At 45.1% G+C, this 17,781-nt stretch overlaps 1 protein-coding gene across 2 annotated transcripts in view; it reads left to right on the top strand.

The window, feature by feature from the left end:
• GRID1 (glutamate ionotropic receptor delta type subunit 1) overlaps positions 1–17,781 on the top strand; it is a 2,026,904-nt gene that overhangs the window by 1,788,536 nt on the left and 220,587 nt on the right. For both annotated transcript variants that reach the window (XM_077259310.1, XM_077259311.1), the window contains exon 12: positions 1,553–1,691. In XM_077259310.1, coding sequence (XP_077115425.1) covers positions 1,553–1,691 — 139 coding nt within the window. The remainder of the gene's footprint in view (positions 1–1,552; positions 1,692–17,781) is intronic.

The following is a 17,781-nucleotide window of genomic DNA, read 5'->3' as shown; positions in this document are numbered from 1 at the left end:
GAGCTGGGCATCTAGCGATAAATAGGAAATGCTACCTGGCTATTTCTAGTTGCGCGGCAGGCTTAGTTCATGGTCAGTATAGTTCCATCTTCCGAGAGCTTGTCCCTCTATAGGCTTGCTATGATCTCTGCCTGCAGAGATCATGACAGCTGTCGTCCTCTTGCCTCCTCCTGCACCCCTCTCCTTACCAGCCGCCTCTCCATTTTATGTCTGCGAATATATGCTCTGAATAAAGGACATTATTGCACAGCATCATCGGGTGAGTGTCAATTTCAATTCTTCATCTTCAGGATTTACATTGGTCTACACGTTGTGCACCTCCCTAATGCTACTGAATGTTGCATGCCGAAGTGGTTCTGAATTGAGTCTTATGTGCCCTATGCTATAGCGTTTTAAAAACGGGCAAGGCACAGGCTGTATTGATTCGTGGAGAAAACATCTAGTGCTATTCTACTCCAATTGCTACACATTCTGCTTGGATGTGTTTTGTATGCTGCATGGTGGTATTTGGTTGGCACTAGAAATTAGAGAATCAATTAGTAACAAATCAAAATCATCAATTACTGGGCAGCCCCTTTAAAGGGTCTGTTTGGAATTTTACCATCAAAGATCATTTTTTACAATAGACCATCAATGTCTGATTTAGTGCCAGTGGCTAAATGAGCAAGATTTGTGGAAAATTGTCACAAATTTTGTTACAAATTGATTTGCTTAATTCTAATGCCAACTAAATACCATGCGGCATACCTAATACCTCCTAGCAGCACCAAATCTGACAGTTATCCAGTAGTTAGTGGAGTCAATAAAGGCAATTAATCTAAATAAAAGTCTCTTACAGGGGCTGTTCAGAGCTGTACCATGAAAGGCCTATTTTTGGATAGGTGATGAATGTCCGATCAGTTTTATAGTGACAATTTTATGTATATCTATTTTTGAAATCCATTCAAGCTTTACATTGCAATAACTTTTAGGTTATGACATTGCTTTTTTAAAAGTAGCCAAAAATGCTAACTGATACCCACAATTTTCTTTAAGATTGCATTATATAATTTTAAAAAATACAGAGCTACATACACAAACCTTATCTCTGGTCATTTCCTGCTTTTGGCATATTGCTTTCCATATGCTCTACAAATAGATAAGATAGAAATTCTGTATTACTTGTATAACTCAGATTTTCTTCAACTAAAAACATACAGATTATGATAAAATATGTGCTCCATTCTCCTTGCTGTTTGCTTTTTTGCATTGTAATGCATTCTTAAAAGAATAAAAAAAAACAAAAGGACATGTCACTCCTGTACTTTTCCTATAACCTTGTTGCCTCCATTATAACAGGTGCAGATGTTTCATTTTATGCTTCATTTGGTACAAATGTCTCTGGTTCATAGTATACAACCCAATGAGAGTTGACCTTTGTGATAAAACATGACTCTCATTATTTTGAACACATAGCCCTTGTGTATTTATAGTTTTGATCAATTATTTCTATTTTTTAATAAAGAAAAAAATCACAAATTAAATTAACTTACATTGTCTATGTTGTTTTTAGGTGGAGAATCTGTAGCAAATTCAGTCGCTATGAGAATTGTCATGGGAAGCTGGTGGCTCTTCACACTTATCGTGTGTTCTTCTTATACAGCAAATCTAGCAGCATTCTTAACTGTGTCAAGAATGGACAACCCTATAAGGTACAATTGATCTCACTCTACATGCTTTATAGCCATCAATTTGTATGGCAATAAACTCCAATTTTACATGAATATGTAGGATAGGTAGATTTTCTATTCTTCCATCATTATCAAACTTAGCCCACATTGGCTGATTCTTCACACACTTTCTAAGGCTTGTCCAGTTTATTTTACTTTGCTGAAAGCAAAAGGGGAAAATGGGTTCTTAGCCTCATCCATTCATTTCTGCGTTAAAGTAAGGCCTTGTTCATGTGAGCGTCATTGCTTTCACTTGCAAAGTTTCCAGAGCATGAGCAAAAATAGTAAAATGTACCTGTATATTTAAATAAAACCTATGAAAAACATAATCCCCATCACCATCTCTTTTGGTGCACATATCACTCTCATATGTCCAGAAACTGCACAAAGCCTCATGTCCTGCAGCTTGCCATTCACTTTTGAAGGCTATGTTCGCACAAATGTTTTTTCTTTCAACTGAGAAAATCGGTCTGAGTATGCTAATAGCACTCTGATCAGAGTTTGATCAGAGTATGATCTAATTTTCTTGGATGAGAAGTCTGAAAATAAATGTCTTTATCTTCTCCATTTTGTCAGTTGCACAACAAGTTATACCTAAAAAAGAGCTAGTGACTGGAACAATGGAGAATTTTTGGGGCATCATTTTTGAAAAAAGTGATTTTCAAATGTATTTAGCCTATTTAGAATATTATCCATCAAATAAGATCAAGTTGTCTGAAAGTACGCTAGCCATTTAAAGCATAATTCTGAATACAGTTGGGCAAATTAATGTGAGTGTAATTGAATTCTACTTCAAAATTAAAAAAAAATCATTTTTTTCTAGAATGTGGATTTCTTGTAATTTTCTCTGCACAAATTCAGCAAGATTGAGGCTGGCTAGCGTAGAAAACCAGCTAAAGGTTAAGAAAAAACCCTAAAAAATACACTACTATTCACCTCAATGTTCACCTCCTGGCCACCTCTGCATGCTCTTCTATATAGCTCTTTGCTGTCTCTTCCTATTGCTATCTCAAATTGCAGGACATCTTCATGCTATGTGCTTCTTAAGGACATGTGCTGACATCAGGATGTTCACCACATTCTTACAACAGGCACTCCAGGTCATGGCTTCCACTGTGATTAGGCTTGAGCTGTCACTGAGCATGGGCAGGGAAATCCTGGGCCTAGGTTTGTCCAGAAGTCCCAATCTAGCATGAAGATGTCTGGGATTTGAATACGGGGTAGCGATAAGGAAAAGCAATGAGGACCTACAGGGGGCAGTGATCCATAGAGATGATGTGAGTATTGGCTGCTTTTTTATTTACTAGATTTTATGCTTATTATGCTTTGAGGTTTCTCAAGACCCAACAGTATAATTAGGGACAATTCCGTGTTCATACATTCACTGTAAATAGAGATTTTAGGTAAAATCATAGGCTTTGGCAAATTCATATCTTGTCAGATTCGCTCATAAATAAAAACTAGATAATATACACCAATTCCACTAATATAAAAAAGTATCAAATATGTTACAAATATTCAATATTGACAATAAATGCGTGAAAATTAAACTAAAACTAGATTTGGTAGCATTTTGCGACATCTAATGCTTTGTGCTCCAAAATCACCTTAGTATTGTGGGTAGTACATATTTGTTATTCCTAAAACATACTCTAAAATTCTTAATATTCTCCTGTCCTGTCTAAGTATCCCCCCAGAACAGGTTTAATTTGACAATGATATCAGTGCTGATCTTGAGGTTCATAACGATTACTTCTATTAGAACTGCGAGGATCGCAAAAAATATCTATATAACTGGAGAATAAAAATGTCCAACTTAATTTCTCAGTATTAATGTTGCTTTAAAGTACTGGAAATGCTTTCTATGATATTTCAGCCTTCTTCTAAGTAAGCATCAAAATACGTGAGAAAGTCAGAGGAACAGTGCTTTGGACTAGAGATAATTCCTTAATTCGAATTTGTCTGTTCTCAAAGATTTCCCCAAAAATGTCATTTGCAGATAAATTATTCTTTGCTAATTTAATGTCCCTTAATATTTTCTACATATCAAAGCACAGAGAATAATGAATGTAAGATGCATAAAATTAAAAAAAAATATTCGTACCTCACCTCTCACATCTTTGGCCCCTCTGATCCTCACCGTCACCTGTCTTGTCCTCACAACATCCTCAGCTCACTGCTGCTCACAGCAGGGTTGTGTGCATATGTGTGCAAGGTTATAGTGTATGCCACAGTGTTATGACACCATGACCTTGAAAAGAAATTTCCATACTTCATGAAAATCCTGGTCCAATGTAACAGACAAAGGGATTTCAGTACAACAATCTAATGGTGTGGCAATGGCTGAAGAGATAAGTGATATGGTGAGCATAAGTTTTTTCATAAAAATGACGGTTGATGGCTGGCATTTTGCTGAATCTGCAAGAAGGGAATAACAAAAGAATCAGCATTCTGGTGAATACTGGTTTTTGTAAAGTTTGAGTAGAATCCAATTTTACTTGAATTTATTAGCTCATCTCTACATTGAACACTTAACTTTTTTTACTGTATTATGATAATGTATTAATGTACTATTTTACTGTACTAATACATAATCTCCATAAAAAATAATTGAATGTAAGAAAAAAATATCTTTTGTTAGAGTGACTTCATCTAATATATAATTGCCTAGAATACTACTTCCTGCAATTTGTGCCAACTTCCGTGGCTTTGTCCGGAGCTAATGTCCGGAGCTAATGTCCGGAGCTAATGTCCGGAGATAAGTGACGTCACCAGTGTCCTACACCCAGGCAGAGCACAGGGGCCCCAGGCAGCATATGGGGCCCCAGGCAGAGCACAGTGGCCCCAGGCAGAGCACAGGGGCCCCAGGCAGCATATGGGGCCCCAGGCAGAGCACAGTGGTCCCAGGCAGAGCACAGGGGCCCCAGGCAGCCTATGGGGCCCCAGGCAGAGCACAGTGGCCCCAGGCAGAGCACAGGGGCCCCAGGCAGCATATGGGGCCCCAGGCAGAGCACAGGGGCCCCAGGCAGCATATGGGGCCCCAGGCAGAGCACAGTGGCCCCAGGCAGAGCACAGGGGCCCCAGGCAGAACATGGGGCCCCAGGCAGAGCACAGGGGCCCCAGGCAGAGCACAGGGGCCCCAGGCAGCATATGGGGCCCCAGGCAGAGCACAGGGGCCCCAGGCAGAGCACAGGGGCCCCAGGCAGCATATGGGGCCCCAGGCAGAGCACAGGGGCCCCAGGCAGCATATGGGGCCCCAGGCAGAGCACAGGGGCCCCAGGCAGAACATGGGGCCCCAGGCAGAGCACAGGGGCCCCAGGCAGAGCACAGGGGCCCCAGGCAGAGCACAGGGGCCCCAGGCAGCATATGGGGCCCCAGGCAGAGCACAGTGGCCCCAGGCAGCATATGGGGCCCCAGGCAGAGCACAGTGGCCACAGGCAGAGCACAGGGGCCCCAGGCAGCATATGGGGCCCCAGGCAGAGCACAGTGGTCCCAGGCAGAGCACAGGGGCCCCAGGCAGCATATGGGGCCCCAGGCAGAGCACAGGGGCCCCAGGCAGCATATGGGGCCCCAGGCAGAGCACAGTGGCCCCAGGCAGAGCACAGGGGCCCCAGGCAGCATATGGGGCCCCAGGCAGAGCACAGTGGTCCCAGGCAGAGCACAGGGGCCCCAGGCAGCCTATGGGGCCCCAGGCAGAGCACAGTGGCCCCAGGCAGAGCACAGGGGCCCCAGGCAGCATATGGGGCCCAAGGCAGAGCACAGGGGCCCCAGGCAGCATATGGGGCCCCAGGCAGAGCACAGTGGCCCCAGGCAGAGCACAGGGGCCCCAGGCAGAACACAGGGGCCCCAGGCAGAGCACAGGGGCCCCAGGCAGAGCACAGGGGCCCCAGGCAGCATATGGGGCCCCAGGCAGAGCACAGGGGCCCCAGGCAGAGCACAGGGGCCCCAGGCAGCATATGGGGCCCCAGGCAGAGCACAGGGGCCCCAGGCAGCATATGGGGCCCCAGGCAGAGCACAGGGGCCCCAGGCAGAACATGGGGCCCCAGGCAGAGCACAGGGGCCCCAGGCAGAGCACAGGGGCCCCAGGCAGAATATGGGGCCCCAGGCAGAGCACAGGGGCCCCAGGCAGCATATGGGGCCCCAGGCAGAGCACAGTGGCCCCAGGCAGCATATGGGGCCCCAGGCAGAGCACAGTGGCCACAGGCAGAGCACAGGGGCCCCAGGCAGCATATGGGGCCCCAGGCAGAGCACAGTGGTCCCAGGCAGAGCACAGGGGCCCCAGGCAGCTTATGGGGCCCCAGGCAGAGCACAGTGGCCCCAGGCAGAACATGGGGCCCCAGGCAGAGCACAGTGGCCCCAGGCAGAGCACAGGGGCCCCAGGCTTAACATGGGGCCCCAGGCAGAGCACAGGGGCCCCAGGCAGAGCACAGGGGCCCCAGGCAGCATATGGGGCCCCAGGCAGAGCACAGGGGCCCCAGGCAGCATATGGGGCCCCAGGCAGAGCACAGGGGCCCCAGGCAGAGCACAGGGGCCCCAGGCAGAATATGGGGCCCCAGGCAGAGCACAGGGGCCCCAGGCAGCATATGGGGCCCCAGGCAGAGCACAGTGGCCCCAGGCAGCATATGGGGCCCCAGGCAGAGCACAGTGGCCACAGGCAGAGCACAGGGGCCCCAGGCAGCATATGGGGCCCCAGGCAGAGCACAGTGGTCCCAGGCAGAGCACAGGGGCCCCAGGCAGCTTATGGGGCCCCAGGCAGAGCACAGTGGCCCCAGGCAGAACATGGGGCCCCAGGCAGAGCACAGTGGCCCCAGGCAGAGCACAGGGGCCCCAGGCTTAACATGGGGCCCCAGGCAGAGCACAGGGGCCCCAGGCAGAGCACAGGGGCCCCAGGCAGCATATGGAGCCCCAGGCAGAGCACAGGGGCCCCAGGCAGCATATGGGGCCCCAGGCAGAGCACAGTGGCCCCAGGCAGAGCACAGGGGCCCCAGGCAGCATATGGGGCCCCAGGCAGAGCACAGTGGTCCCAGGCAGAGCACAGGGGCCCCAGGCAGCCTATGGGGCCCCAGGCAGAGCACAGTGGCCCCAGGCAGAACATGGGGCCCCAGGCAGAGCACAGGGGCCCCAGGTAGAGCACAGGGGCCCCAGGCAGAATATGGGGCCCCAGGCAGAGCACAGTGGTCCCAGGTAGAGCACAGGGGCCCCAGGCAGCCTATGGGGCCCCAGGCAGAGCACAGGGGCCCCAGGCAGCATATGGGGCCCCAGGCAGAGCACAGGGGCCCCAGGCAGCATATGGGGCCCCAGGCAGAGCACAGTGGCCCCAGGCAGAGCACAGGGGCCCCAGGCAGAACATGGGGCCCCAGGCAGAGCACAGGGGCCCCAGGCAGAGCACAGGGGCCCCAGGCAGAGCACAGGGGCCCCAGGCAGCATATGGGGCCCCAGGCAGAGCACAGCGATATTTTGGACCACTGTGCGGTGTTTCAGACCCCCTGTGTGATGTCTGGGGCCCTGTTGTTAAGTATATTAAAGATTAAAGTAACGTATATTAAAGTATATTATAGGTCAAATTTGACACGTTTATGAGCACCATTGAATGATATACTCAAGAATGACATAATTTTTCAACATTTTATGGTTTCAAACTGTAAACACTCAGAGTTTGTTTTACTTCAACCAGAAAACCTTAACGGTTCATAAAAAAACTTGACTGTTCAGGATATGATAAAAGTCATAGTATTCTGAATCTTTAACTTATAAAGATACCTTTACATGGGGTGATTATTGGTTCCAGAAAGGCTTTCAGCCGATAATCGTACACATGGCTGGTGACAGGACAATACAATATAAACGTTCAAAGGTAAACACTGATAACATTAAAATCTAATATGTAATTGCCTAGAATACTACTTCCGGCAATTTGTGCCAACTTCCGTGGCTTTGTCCGGAGATAATGTCCGGAGATAAGTGACGTCACCAGCGTCCTACACCCGCTCAGGGTGGACAAAGATATATGCCTTCGTGGTGCGCGGCACTTTTCTGATTGGTTGCCGCCTGCCGCGAGCGACCAATCAGAAATGTGCCGTACTGTCAAGAATTGTCAAGAGCTGGTGAGTGCAGCCATTTTTTGTTCTTTCTTACTATTATTTATTAATTGTATTATTCTTACATTTGAATAAATAAAGTATATATGGATTCTAGACTCCCGATTCTTTAGAATCGGGCTGCCATCTAGTAACATATAAAAATAGAGTTTTCTGTAGATAAAACTCGTGTACTGAAGCAAATAATAGGAATAGGATGAAAATAAAGAATGTTCTACTTCCGATTTCATTGTTCCTCTCTGGACATTACCTTTTGTAAAGCACCTGTGTGCTCCCTGCAATCAAGCTGAAAAAAATGGAGCAGAGGAGAGGCCAATATAAAAATATCTTTGTGGACGAGCCTGTTGAGTGCTGGTATTTAACGATAATAGCTACAAAAGATGCATTAACGCTACACAAGATCCAATCGTATTGCATTTTTTTCAATCCCTCATTTTTTTATTGCAATACATTTTTGATTACAAAAAGGTTTTGACAATGGATAATAGTCCTGTAGTTCCTTATCTTTCTTTTCCCTTTAAAAAAAAAAGATGTCCTTTGTAATATTGCATGTCATAGCTAGAATTAAATAGAACAAGCAGCTTAACTGGTAAAAACAGTTCCTTAGAATCAAGCTTGGCTGATAGCGTGCTACGTGATATAACTTGAATAACATGGTGATAAAGCCGCCTTACAATTGGAATCCAAGCACAAGCAACACTGTTTTTCTGTCAGAAAGCAATCTATCTATGATTGGAGAGGCGAGAGTCTGGAGACTGAAAATCAGATATCCCATAGGGCTAACTTATGTACAGCTTTTACACTACTGCTGTGCCTGAGTTACAGGTACGGCAATGCTGTCTGGAAGCAATGTGATTCCTTAGAGAAGTGTCACTTTTACATCATCTACTTTTACTGGCTGCTTAAAAAATGAAAAACCATGACCTGAGATTGTGAGTTAAATGCAGGCATATGCAGAACAAAAAAACTGTTTAAATAAAGCATTTCTATTTTTACAGATGACCTCTCAGCAACATGATATACATAGAGTTTGCTTTTGACATTAATTCATCTAATATATAATTGCCTAGAATACTACTTCCTGCAATTTGTGCCAACTTCCGTGGCTTTGTCCGGAGCTAATGTCCAGAGATAATGTCCGGAGCTAATGTCCGGAGATAATGTCCGGAGCTAATGTCCGGAGCTAATGTCCGGAGATAAGTGACGTCACCAGTGTCCTACACCCAGGCAGAGCACAGGGGCCCCAGGCAGCATATGGGGCCCCAGGCAGAGCACAGTGGCCCCAGGCAGAGCACAGGGGCCCCAGGCAGCATATGGGGCCCCAGGCAGAGCATAGTGGTCCCAGGCAGAGCACAGGGGCCCCATGCAGCCTATGGGGCCCCAGGCAGAGCACAGTGGCCCCAGGCAGAGCACAGGGGCCCCAGGCAGCATATGGGGCCCCAGGCAGAGCACAGGGGCCCCAGGCAGCATATGGGGCCCCAGGCAGAGCACAGTGGCCCCAGGCAGAGCACAGGGGCCCCAGGCAGAACATGGGGCCCCAGGCAGAGCACAGGGGCCCCAGGCACAGCACAGGGGACCCAGGCAGCATATGGGGCCCCAGGCAGAGCACAGGGGCCCCAGGCAGAGCACAGGGGCCCCAGGCAGCATATGGGGCCCCAGGCAGAGCACAGGGGCCCCAGGCAGCATATGGGGCCCCAGGCAGAGCACAGTGGCCCCAGGCAGAGCACAGGGGCCCCAGGCAGAACATGGGGCCCCAGGCAGAGCACAGGGGCCCCAGGCAGCATATGGGGCCCCAGGCAGAGCACAGGGGCCCCAGGCAGCATATGGGGCCCCAGCTAGAGCACAGTGGCCCCAGGCAGCATATGGGGCCCCAGGCAGAGCACAGGGGCCCCAGGCAGAGCACAGGGGCCCCAGGCAGCATATGGGGCCCCAGGCAGAGCACAGGGGCCCCAGGCAGCATATGGGGCCCCAGGCAGAGCACAGTGGCCCCAGGCAGCATATGGGGCCCCAGGCAGAGCACAGTGGCCCCAGGCAGAGCACAGGGGCCCCAGGCAGCATATGGGGCCCCAGGCAGAGCACAGTGGTCCCAGGCAGAGCACAGGGGCCCCAGGCAGCTTATGGGGCCCCAGGCAGAGCACAGGGGCCCCAGGCAGAACATGGGGCCCCAGGCAGAGCACAGGGGCCCCAGGCAGAGCACAGGGGCCCCAGGCAGCATATGGGGCCCCAGGCAGAGCACAGTGGTCCCAGGTAGAGCACAGGGGCCCCAGGCAGCCTATGGGGCCCCAGGCAGAGCACAGGGGCCCCAGGCAGCATATGGGGCCCCAGGCAGAGCACAGGGGCCCCAGGCAGCATATGGGGCCCCAGGCAGAGCACAGTGGCCCCAGGCAGAGCACAGGGGCCCCAGGCAGAACATGGGGCCCCAGGCAGAGCACAGGGGCCCCAGGCAGCATATGGGGCCCCAGGCAGAGCACAGGGGCCCCAGGCAGCATATGGGGCCCCAGGCAGAGCACAGCGATATTTTGGACCACTGTGCGGTGTTTCAGACCCCCTGTGTGATGTCTGGGGCCCTGTTCTTAAGTATATTAAAGATTAAAGTAACGTATATTAAAGTATATTATAGATCAAATTTGACATGTTTATGAGCACCATTGAGTGATATACTCAAGAATGACATAATTTTTCAACATTTTATGGTTTCAAACTGTAAACACTCAGAGTTTGTTTTACTTCAACCAGAAAACCTTAACGGTTCATAAAAAACTTGACTGTTCAGGATATGATAAAAGTCATAGTATTCTGAATCTTTAACTTATAAAGATACCTTTACATGGGGTGATTATTGGTTCCAGAGAGGCTTTCGGCTGATAATCGTACACATGGCTGGTGACAGGACAATACAATATAAACGTTCAAAGGTAAACACTGATAACATTAAAATCTAATATGTAATTGCCTAGAATACTACTTCCGGCAATTTGTGCCAACTTCCGTGGCTTTGTCCGGAGATAATGTCCGGAGATAAGTGACGTCACCAGCGTCCTACACCCGCTCAGGGTGGACAAAGATATATGCCTTCGTGGTGCGCGGCACTTTTCTGATTGGTTGCCGCCTGCCGCGAGCGACCAATCAGAAATGTGCCGTACTGTCAAGAATTGTCAAGAGCTGGTGAGTGCAGCCATTTTTTGTTCTTTCTTACTATTATTTATTAATTGTATTATTCTTACATTTGAATAAATAAAGTATATATGGATTCTAGACTCCCGATTCATTAGAATCGGGCTGCCATCTAGTAGATTTATAATCATGTATTGACAAGCTTATTGGGTATTTCCATCTTGTAAATTTATGAAACATCTATGGGATATATCATAAATTAATAGTAGATACAGATCCTCCAATGTGACCTGCAAGCATCATGAAAATAGGGTTATGATATGCCGCTGTTAGTTGAAAAGTCCAAGTCCTTTCTAGTGCGAGCAGCACTCAATAAGGTTTTGTTCTCAGGGTACAAGCAGGTCCTTTGGATATGTCATAATGGTATCAGATGGGAATACCCATTTGAGAGACTAACAGTGCCACCCCAAGTTTGAATAAATAGTATCTAGGCTGTCTAAGAAGATCAAGTTTTAGATTTTAGCTCTTTGGTCCCAATTTCAAATTTGTATCAAAGCCCAACACCTACTATGGGCTACTTATAATACTGGCATCTTTTTGTGCCATAGTTGGGCTTCTAAGTATTGAATGTAATTATTGAATGTAATTATTTGCTGTGCATCTCCTAGATTCTTTTTTCTGCCTCTTTTAAGAATAAATTAAATATTATTTTTTATTAGAAATCATTTCATGCTGCAATCAGTACAATTGTCAATTTACTACCTAATCTATTTTTCAACTTTAACCCCTTCATGACCTTGGGATTTTCCGTTTTTCCGTGTTCTTTTTTCGCTCCTCTCCTTCCCAGAGCCATAACTTTTTTATTTTTCCATCAATATGGCCAAGTGAGGGCTTATTTTTTGCGAAACAAGTTGTACTTTTGAACGACATCATTGGTTTTAGCATGTCATGTACTAGAAAACGGGAAAAAAATTCCAAGTGTGGGGAAATTGCAAAAAAAAATGCAATCCCACACTTGTTTTTTGTTTGGCTTTTATGCTAAGTTCACCACAAGGCTAAAACTAACCTGCCATTATGATTCACCAGGTCATTACGAGTTCATATACACCTAACATGTCTAGGTTATTTTTTATCTAAGTGGTGAAAAAAAATTCGAAACTTTGCTAAAAAAAAAATTAAAATTGCGCCATTTTCCGATACCCATAGCGTCTCCATTTTTCATGATCTGGGGTCGGTTGAGGGCTTATTTTTTGCATGCCAAGCTGTCATTTTTAATTATACCATTTTGGTGCAGATACGTTCTTTTGATCGCCATTTACATTGATTTTAATGCAATGTCACGGAGACAAAAAAAAACGTAATTCTGGCATTTCAATTTTTTTTCTCTCTACGCTGTTAAGCGATCAGGTTAATCCTTTTTTTATTGATCGGGCGATTCCGAATGCAGCGGTACCAAATATGTGTAGGTTTGATTTTTTTTATTGATTTATTTTGAATGGGGCGAAAGGGGGGTGATTTAAACTTTTATATTTATTTTATTTTTTCCACAATTTTTTAACTTTTTTTTTACTTTGCCATGCTTCAATAGCCTCCATAGGAGGCTAGAAGCTGGCACAACTCGATCGGCTCTGCTACATAGCAGCAATCATCAGATCGCTGCTGTGCAGCAGAAATGCAGGTGTGCTATGAGCACCGACCACAGGGTGGTGCTCACAGCTACCGGGGATCAGTAACCATAGAGGTCTCAAGGACCTCTATGGTTACTTTGCAGAAGCATCGCTGACCCCCAATCATGTGACAGGGTCGGCGATGCGCTCATTTCCGGCCAGATGGCTGGAAGCGCCGGTTAAATGCCGCTGTCATCGTTTGACAGCGGCATTTAACTAGTTAATAACGGCGGGTGAATCACGATTTCACCCGCCGCTATTGCGGGCACATGTCAGCTGTTAAAAACAGCTGACATGTCCCGGCTTTGATGCGGGCTCACCGCCGGAGCCCTGCATCAAAGTGGGGTATCTGACCTCGGACGTACTATCCCATCCGAGGTCAGAAAGGGGTTAAATGCAATCTATCAGTAGGATGAACCCTCCTGAGCCCTCTATATGGGCATGTAGGTTACAGAAAGCTGAATAAAATTATATAACATCAAACTGCTTGGCTTCCAAATACCAAAAGGCAGGCAAGCAAAGTGAAAACTCAAATTATGCTTAAAAAGTTTTTTTCTGTTGAAAATATAGCATAAACAGTTGGGAAAATGAATATTTCATACACTGCTATTTTTGCAGGTTTTCCACCTACAAAGAATGCAGAAGTCTGTAATTTTTAGCATAGGTACACTTCAATTGTGAGAGAAAGACTCTAAAAATAAAAAATAAAAAATGTTTGAATAATAAATAATGAAATAGCCTTTTTGCATTAAATAAGTATTTGATCTCCTACCAACCAGCAAGAATTCTGGTTCTCAAAGACCTGTTATTTTTTTTTTTTTTTTTTAAAGCCCTCCATTCTGCACTCATTACCTGTATTAATCGTACCTGTTTGGACTAATTACCTGTATAAAAGACACCTGTCCACATAATCACACTTCAAAATCTGCACTATGGCCAAGAACAAGGAGCTGTATAAGGATACCAGGGACAAAATTCTACACCTTCTCAAGGCTGGGATGGCCCACAGGACAATAGGCAAGCAGCTTGGTGGGAAGGCAACAACTGTTGACACAATAATTGGAAAATGGAAGAAACACAAGATGACTGTTAATTTTAGTCAGTCTGGGGCTCCAAGCAAGATCTCACCTTGTGGAGTAAGAATGTTTATGAGAAATGTCAGGAATCAGCTCATAACTACACGGGAGGACCTGGTCAATGACCTGAAGAGAGCAGGGACTACAGTATGAAACATTATGCTTGGTAACACACTCCATGGATTAAAATCCTGCAGGTCATACAAGGTCCCACTGCTCATGCCAGCACATGACCAAGCCCATTAGAAGTTTGACAATGACCATAGCTTCCTCCAATCTCAGTCCCATCCATGAAGAATGGTGGGGGAAACATCATGCTTTTAGGGTGCTTTTCTGCAAAGGGAAAAGGACAACTGCACCGAATTGAAGGGAGGATGGATGGGGTAATGTATCGCAAGATTTTGGCCAACGACTTCTTTCTCTCAGTAACAGCATTGAAAATGGGTTGAAGCTGGGTCTTTAAGCATGAAAATGGCCCAAAACACACAGTCAGGGCAAATATAAAGTGGCTCCATAAGAAGCATTTCATGGTCCTTAAGTAGACTAGCCAGTCTCCAGACCTGAACCCAATAGAACATTTTTGGAGAGAGCCAAAACTCAATGTTGCGGAGCGACAGCCCCAAAAACTGAAAGATCTGTAGACGATCTGTTTGGAGGAGTGGGCCAGAATCCCTGCTGCAGTGTGCGAAAACTTGCTCTAGAACAACAGGAAATGTCTGACCTCTGTAATTGCAAACAAAAGTTTCTGTACCAAATATTATGTTCTATTTTTATATTGTATAAAATACTTATTTCATGCAATAAAATGCAAATTAATTATTTAAAAATGGTTTTCTGGTGTTTATTTTTAGATTATGTCTCTTGCAGTTGGAGTGTACTTATGATAAATATTACAGACCTCTCCATTCTTTGTAGGTGGGAAAATTTGCAAAATAAGAAGTGTATCAAAAACTTATTTTCATCACTCTATATAACACTATTGTCTGGACACAAACTAGACATGCTGGCATCAGCATAAACAACATCAACATATAATGCAGTAGTATACAGACTTTAGTCATCATTTATATCCATTGTTTCATTATAGCTCAGTGCATACTAAAAATTGTATATAATGGACCTAATATGTCGTACAGTATTTAAATATCATAGTCTTTACCTTACCTTTAGACTCCAATTGTTAGGAGCGAATGCAGAGCAGGTCCCATGTCCCTCTGCCCAATGTGCTTTTGTCTCGCTTCCTCCTAAGCTATCTATATAGGCATTCAGGTTTTAGAAAGCTGATAAAAATTATATCTTGGTATCTTCCATCTGATGTCTAGTTCAGGAGAAGGATTATGCTGTTAAGATTTATAGGTTGGACACAGATTTTTCTGACACACTGCCTCCAGGGTTTATTTTGCATGAAAGGGGGAATGACCAGTGTGAGACATGTAATGACTGACAATATGCTCTTCTGATCTACATAACTCAAACTGGTAACTAGGGTTGAGCGACTTTTCATTTTTTGAGATCGAGTCGGGTTTCACGAAACCCGACTTTCTCAAAAGTCGGGTCGAGTGAAATCGGCCGATCTTATTGAAAAGTCGGGGTCAGGGATCGGCCAAAACATGAAACCCAATGCAATTCAATGAGGAAGCATACTTTTTTAATATTTGCTTCAGCGCGATAATGTTGAAAAGCTGGTAATTCAATTGCCGGCTTTTAATTTCTCCTGCCTAAACCCAACATTATATGAGACATGGTTTACATACAGTAAACCATGTCATATCCCCCTTTTTTTGCATATTCCACACTACTAATGTTAGTAGTGTGTATGTGCAAAATTTCGGCGCTGTAGCTATTAAATTTAAGGGTTAAATCGCGGAAAAAATTGGCGTGGGCTCCCGCGCAATTTTCTCCGCCAGAGTGGTAAAGCCAGTGACTGAGGGCAGATATTAATAGCCAGGAGAGGGTCCATGGTTATTGCCCCCCACGTGGCTAAAAACATCTGCCCCCAGCCACCCCAGAAAAGGCACATCTGGAAGATGCGCCTATTCTGGCATTTGGCCACTCTCTTCCCACTCCCGTGTAGCGGTGGGATATGGGGTAATGAAGGGTTAATGCCACCTTGCTATTGTAAGGTGACATTAAGCCAGATTAATAATGGAGAGGCGTCAATTCTGACACCTATCCATTATTAATCCAATTGTATGAAAGGGTTAAAAAACACACACACACATGATTAAAAAGTATTTTAATGAAATAAACACACAGGTTGTTTTAATATTTTATTGCTCTCTCAATCCACCTGAAGACCCTCGCTTGGAAAAATAATAAACCAACAATATACATACCCTCTAATGAACTGTCACGTCCCACGAGGTAAATCCATCTGAAGGGGTTAAAATAGTTTACAGGCAGGAGCTCTGCTATAATGCAGCTGTGCTCTTGCCTGTAAACCCCGGCGAATGAAGGAAATGTAGGTCAATGACCTATAGTTACCTTCAGTCGCGGTGATGCGCCCCCTGGTGGATGTCCTCATATGACCTGGAGCGTGGGAAAAAGTTGCCAGGCTGCAGTTCATGAGGACATCCACCAGGGGGCGCATCACGACTTTGCTAAAAGTCGGCGACTTTTGAAAAGTGCCGATCTGTTTCGCTCAACCCTACTGGTAACTCCAACTTTTATATAAAATAATCTCTGGAGGCAGATTCTTGGGGAGATCAGTGTCTGCCTCATAGATCTTAACAGTTCATTTACATATAAGTACATACAAGAAAAAAATGGATTTCTCTGGTATAAGACATCGGATCACATATATCAAGGTGCCATTTTATTCAGCTTCCTATTAACTGCATGCCGATATAGATGGCTTTGGAGGATTGATCCTATTTACATTTTCCTTTAAATCTTTAAAGAGCTTTTCCACTGCTAGACAACTCTTAATTTAGGTGCCCAGCGACGTGAGAAAAGAAAAAAGTTACCACGCACCTCCTCTGCCTGTATGCTATAATCAATATCCATTTGGTGCATTATGTGATCACTGGAGCTAATAACTAGCCACTAATTAAATAATTAGATATTTCTGGAGTATTCATATTTTGACTGAGCCTGAAAAATGCCCATACTATGTCCTGGCTGGATGTTGATTCCAGATGGTTGGCGGAGGATGCAGCGCTGCGAATGAAGGAGTGGTGTCAGTCCAGGAGGTGAGTATAATTTTTATTTTTTCCTATAATGAACTCCCCCTTAACAAATTAAACTGTGATTAGAAATAAATGTTGATTTCTCCATTATTGGTAATTCTAATGACATAACTTGCTTAGGGTTCATTAAAATCAGTTTTATTATTATTATTTATTTTTTAATGGCCAAACAGTGATAATCAGTAATCTCATGATACTAACATTATTAGTGTGGAATATGCAAAAAAAAAGGGGGATAGGACATGGTTTACTGTATGTAAACCATGTCTCATATCATGTCGGGTTTAGGCAGGAGAAATGAAAAGCCGGCAATTGAATTACCGGCTTTTCAACATTATCGCGCTGAAGTAAATATAAATATATATATATATATATATATATATATATATATATATATATATATATATGTGTGTCTCTATGATATATATATATATATATATATACATATATATATATATATATATATATATATATATATATATATATATATATATATATACACTCACTGGCCACTTTATTAGGTACACCTGTCCAACTTCTTGTTAACACTTAATTTCTAATCAGCCAATCACATGGCGGCAACTCAGTGCATTTAGGCATGTAGACATGGTCAAGACAATCTCCTGCAGTTCAAACCGAGCATCAGTATGGGGAAGAAAGGTGATTTGAGTGCCTTTGAACGTGGCATGGTTGTTGGTGCCAGAAGGGCTGGTCTGAGTATTTCAGAAACTGCTGATCTACTGGGATTTTCATGCACAATGATCTCTAGGGTTTACAGAGAATGGTCCGAAAAAGAAAAAAAATCCAGTGAGCGGCAGTTCTGTGGGCGGAAATGCCTTGTTGATGCCAGAGGTCAGAGGAGAATGGGCAGACTGGTTCGAGCTGATAGAAAGGCAACAGTGACTCAAATCGCCACCCGTTACAACCAA

Source organism: Ranitomeya variabilis, chromosome 4, assembly GCF_051348905.1.
Source record: "Ranitomeya variabilis isolate aRanVar5 chromosome 4, aRanVar5.hap1, whole genome shotgun sequence".
Taxonomy (NCBI): domain Eukaryota; kingdom Metazoa; phylum Chordata; class Amphibia; order Anura; family Dendrobatidae; genus Ranitomeya; species Ranitomeya variabilis.
Note: the sequence above shows the minus strand (reverse complement) of the source record. Positions and strands in the feature narration are given on the sequence as shown.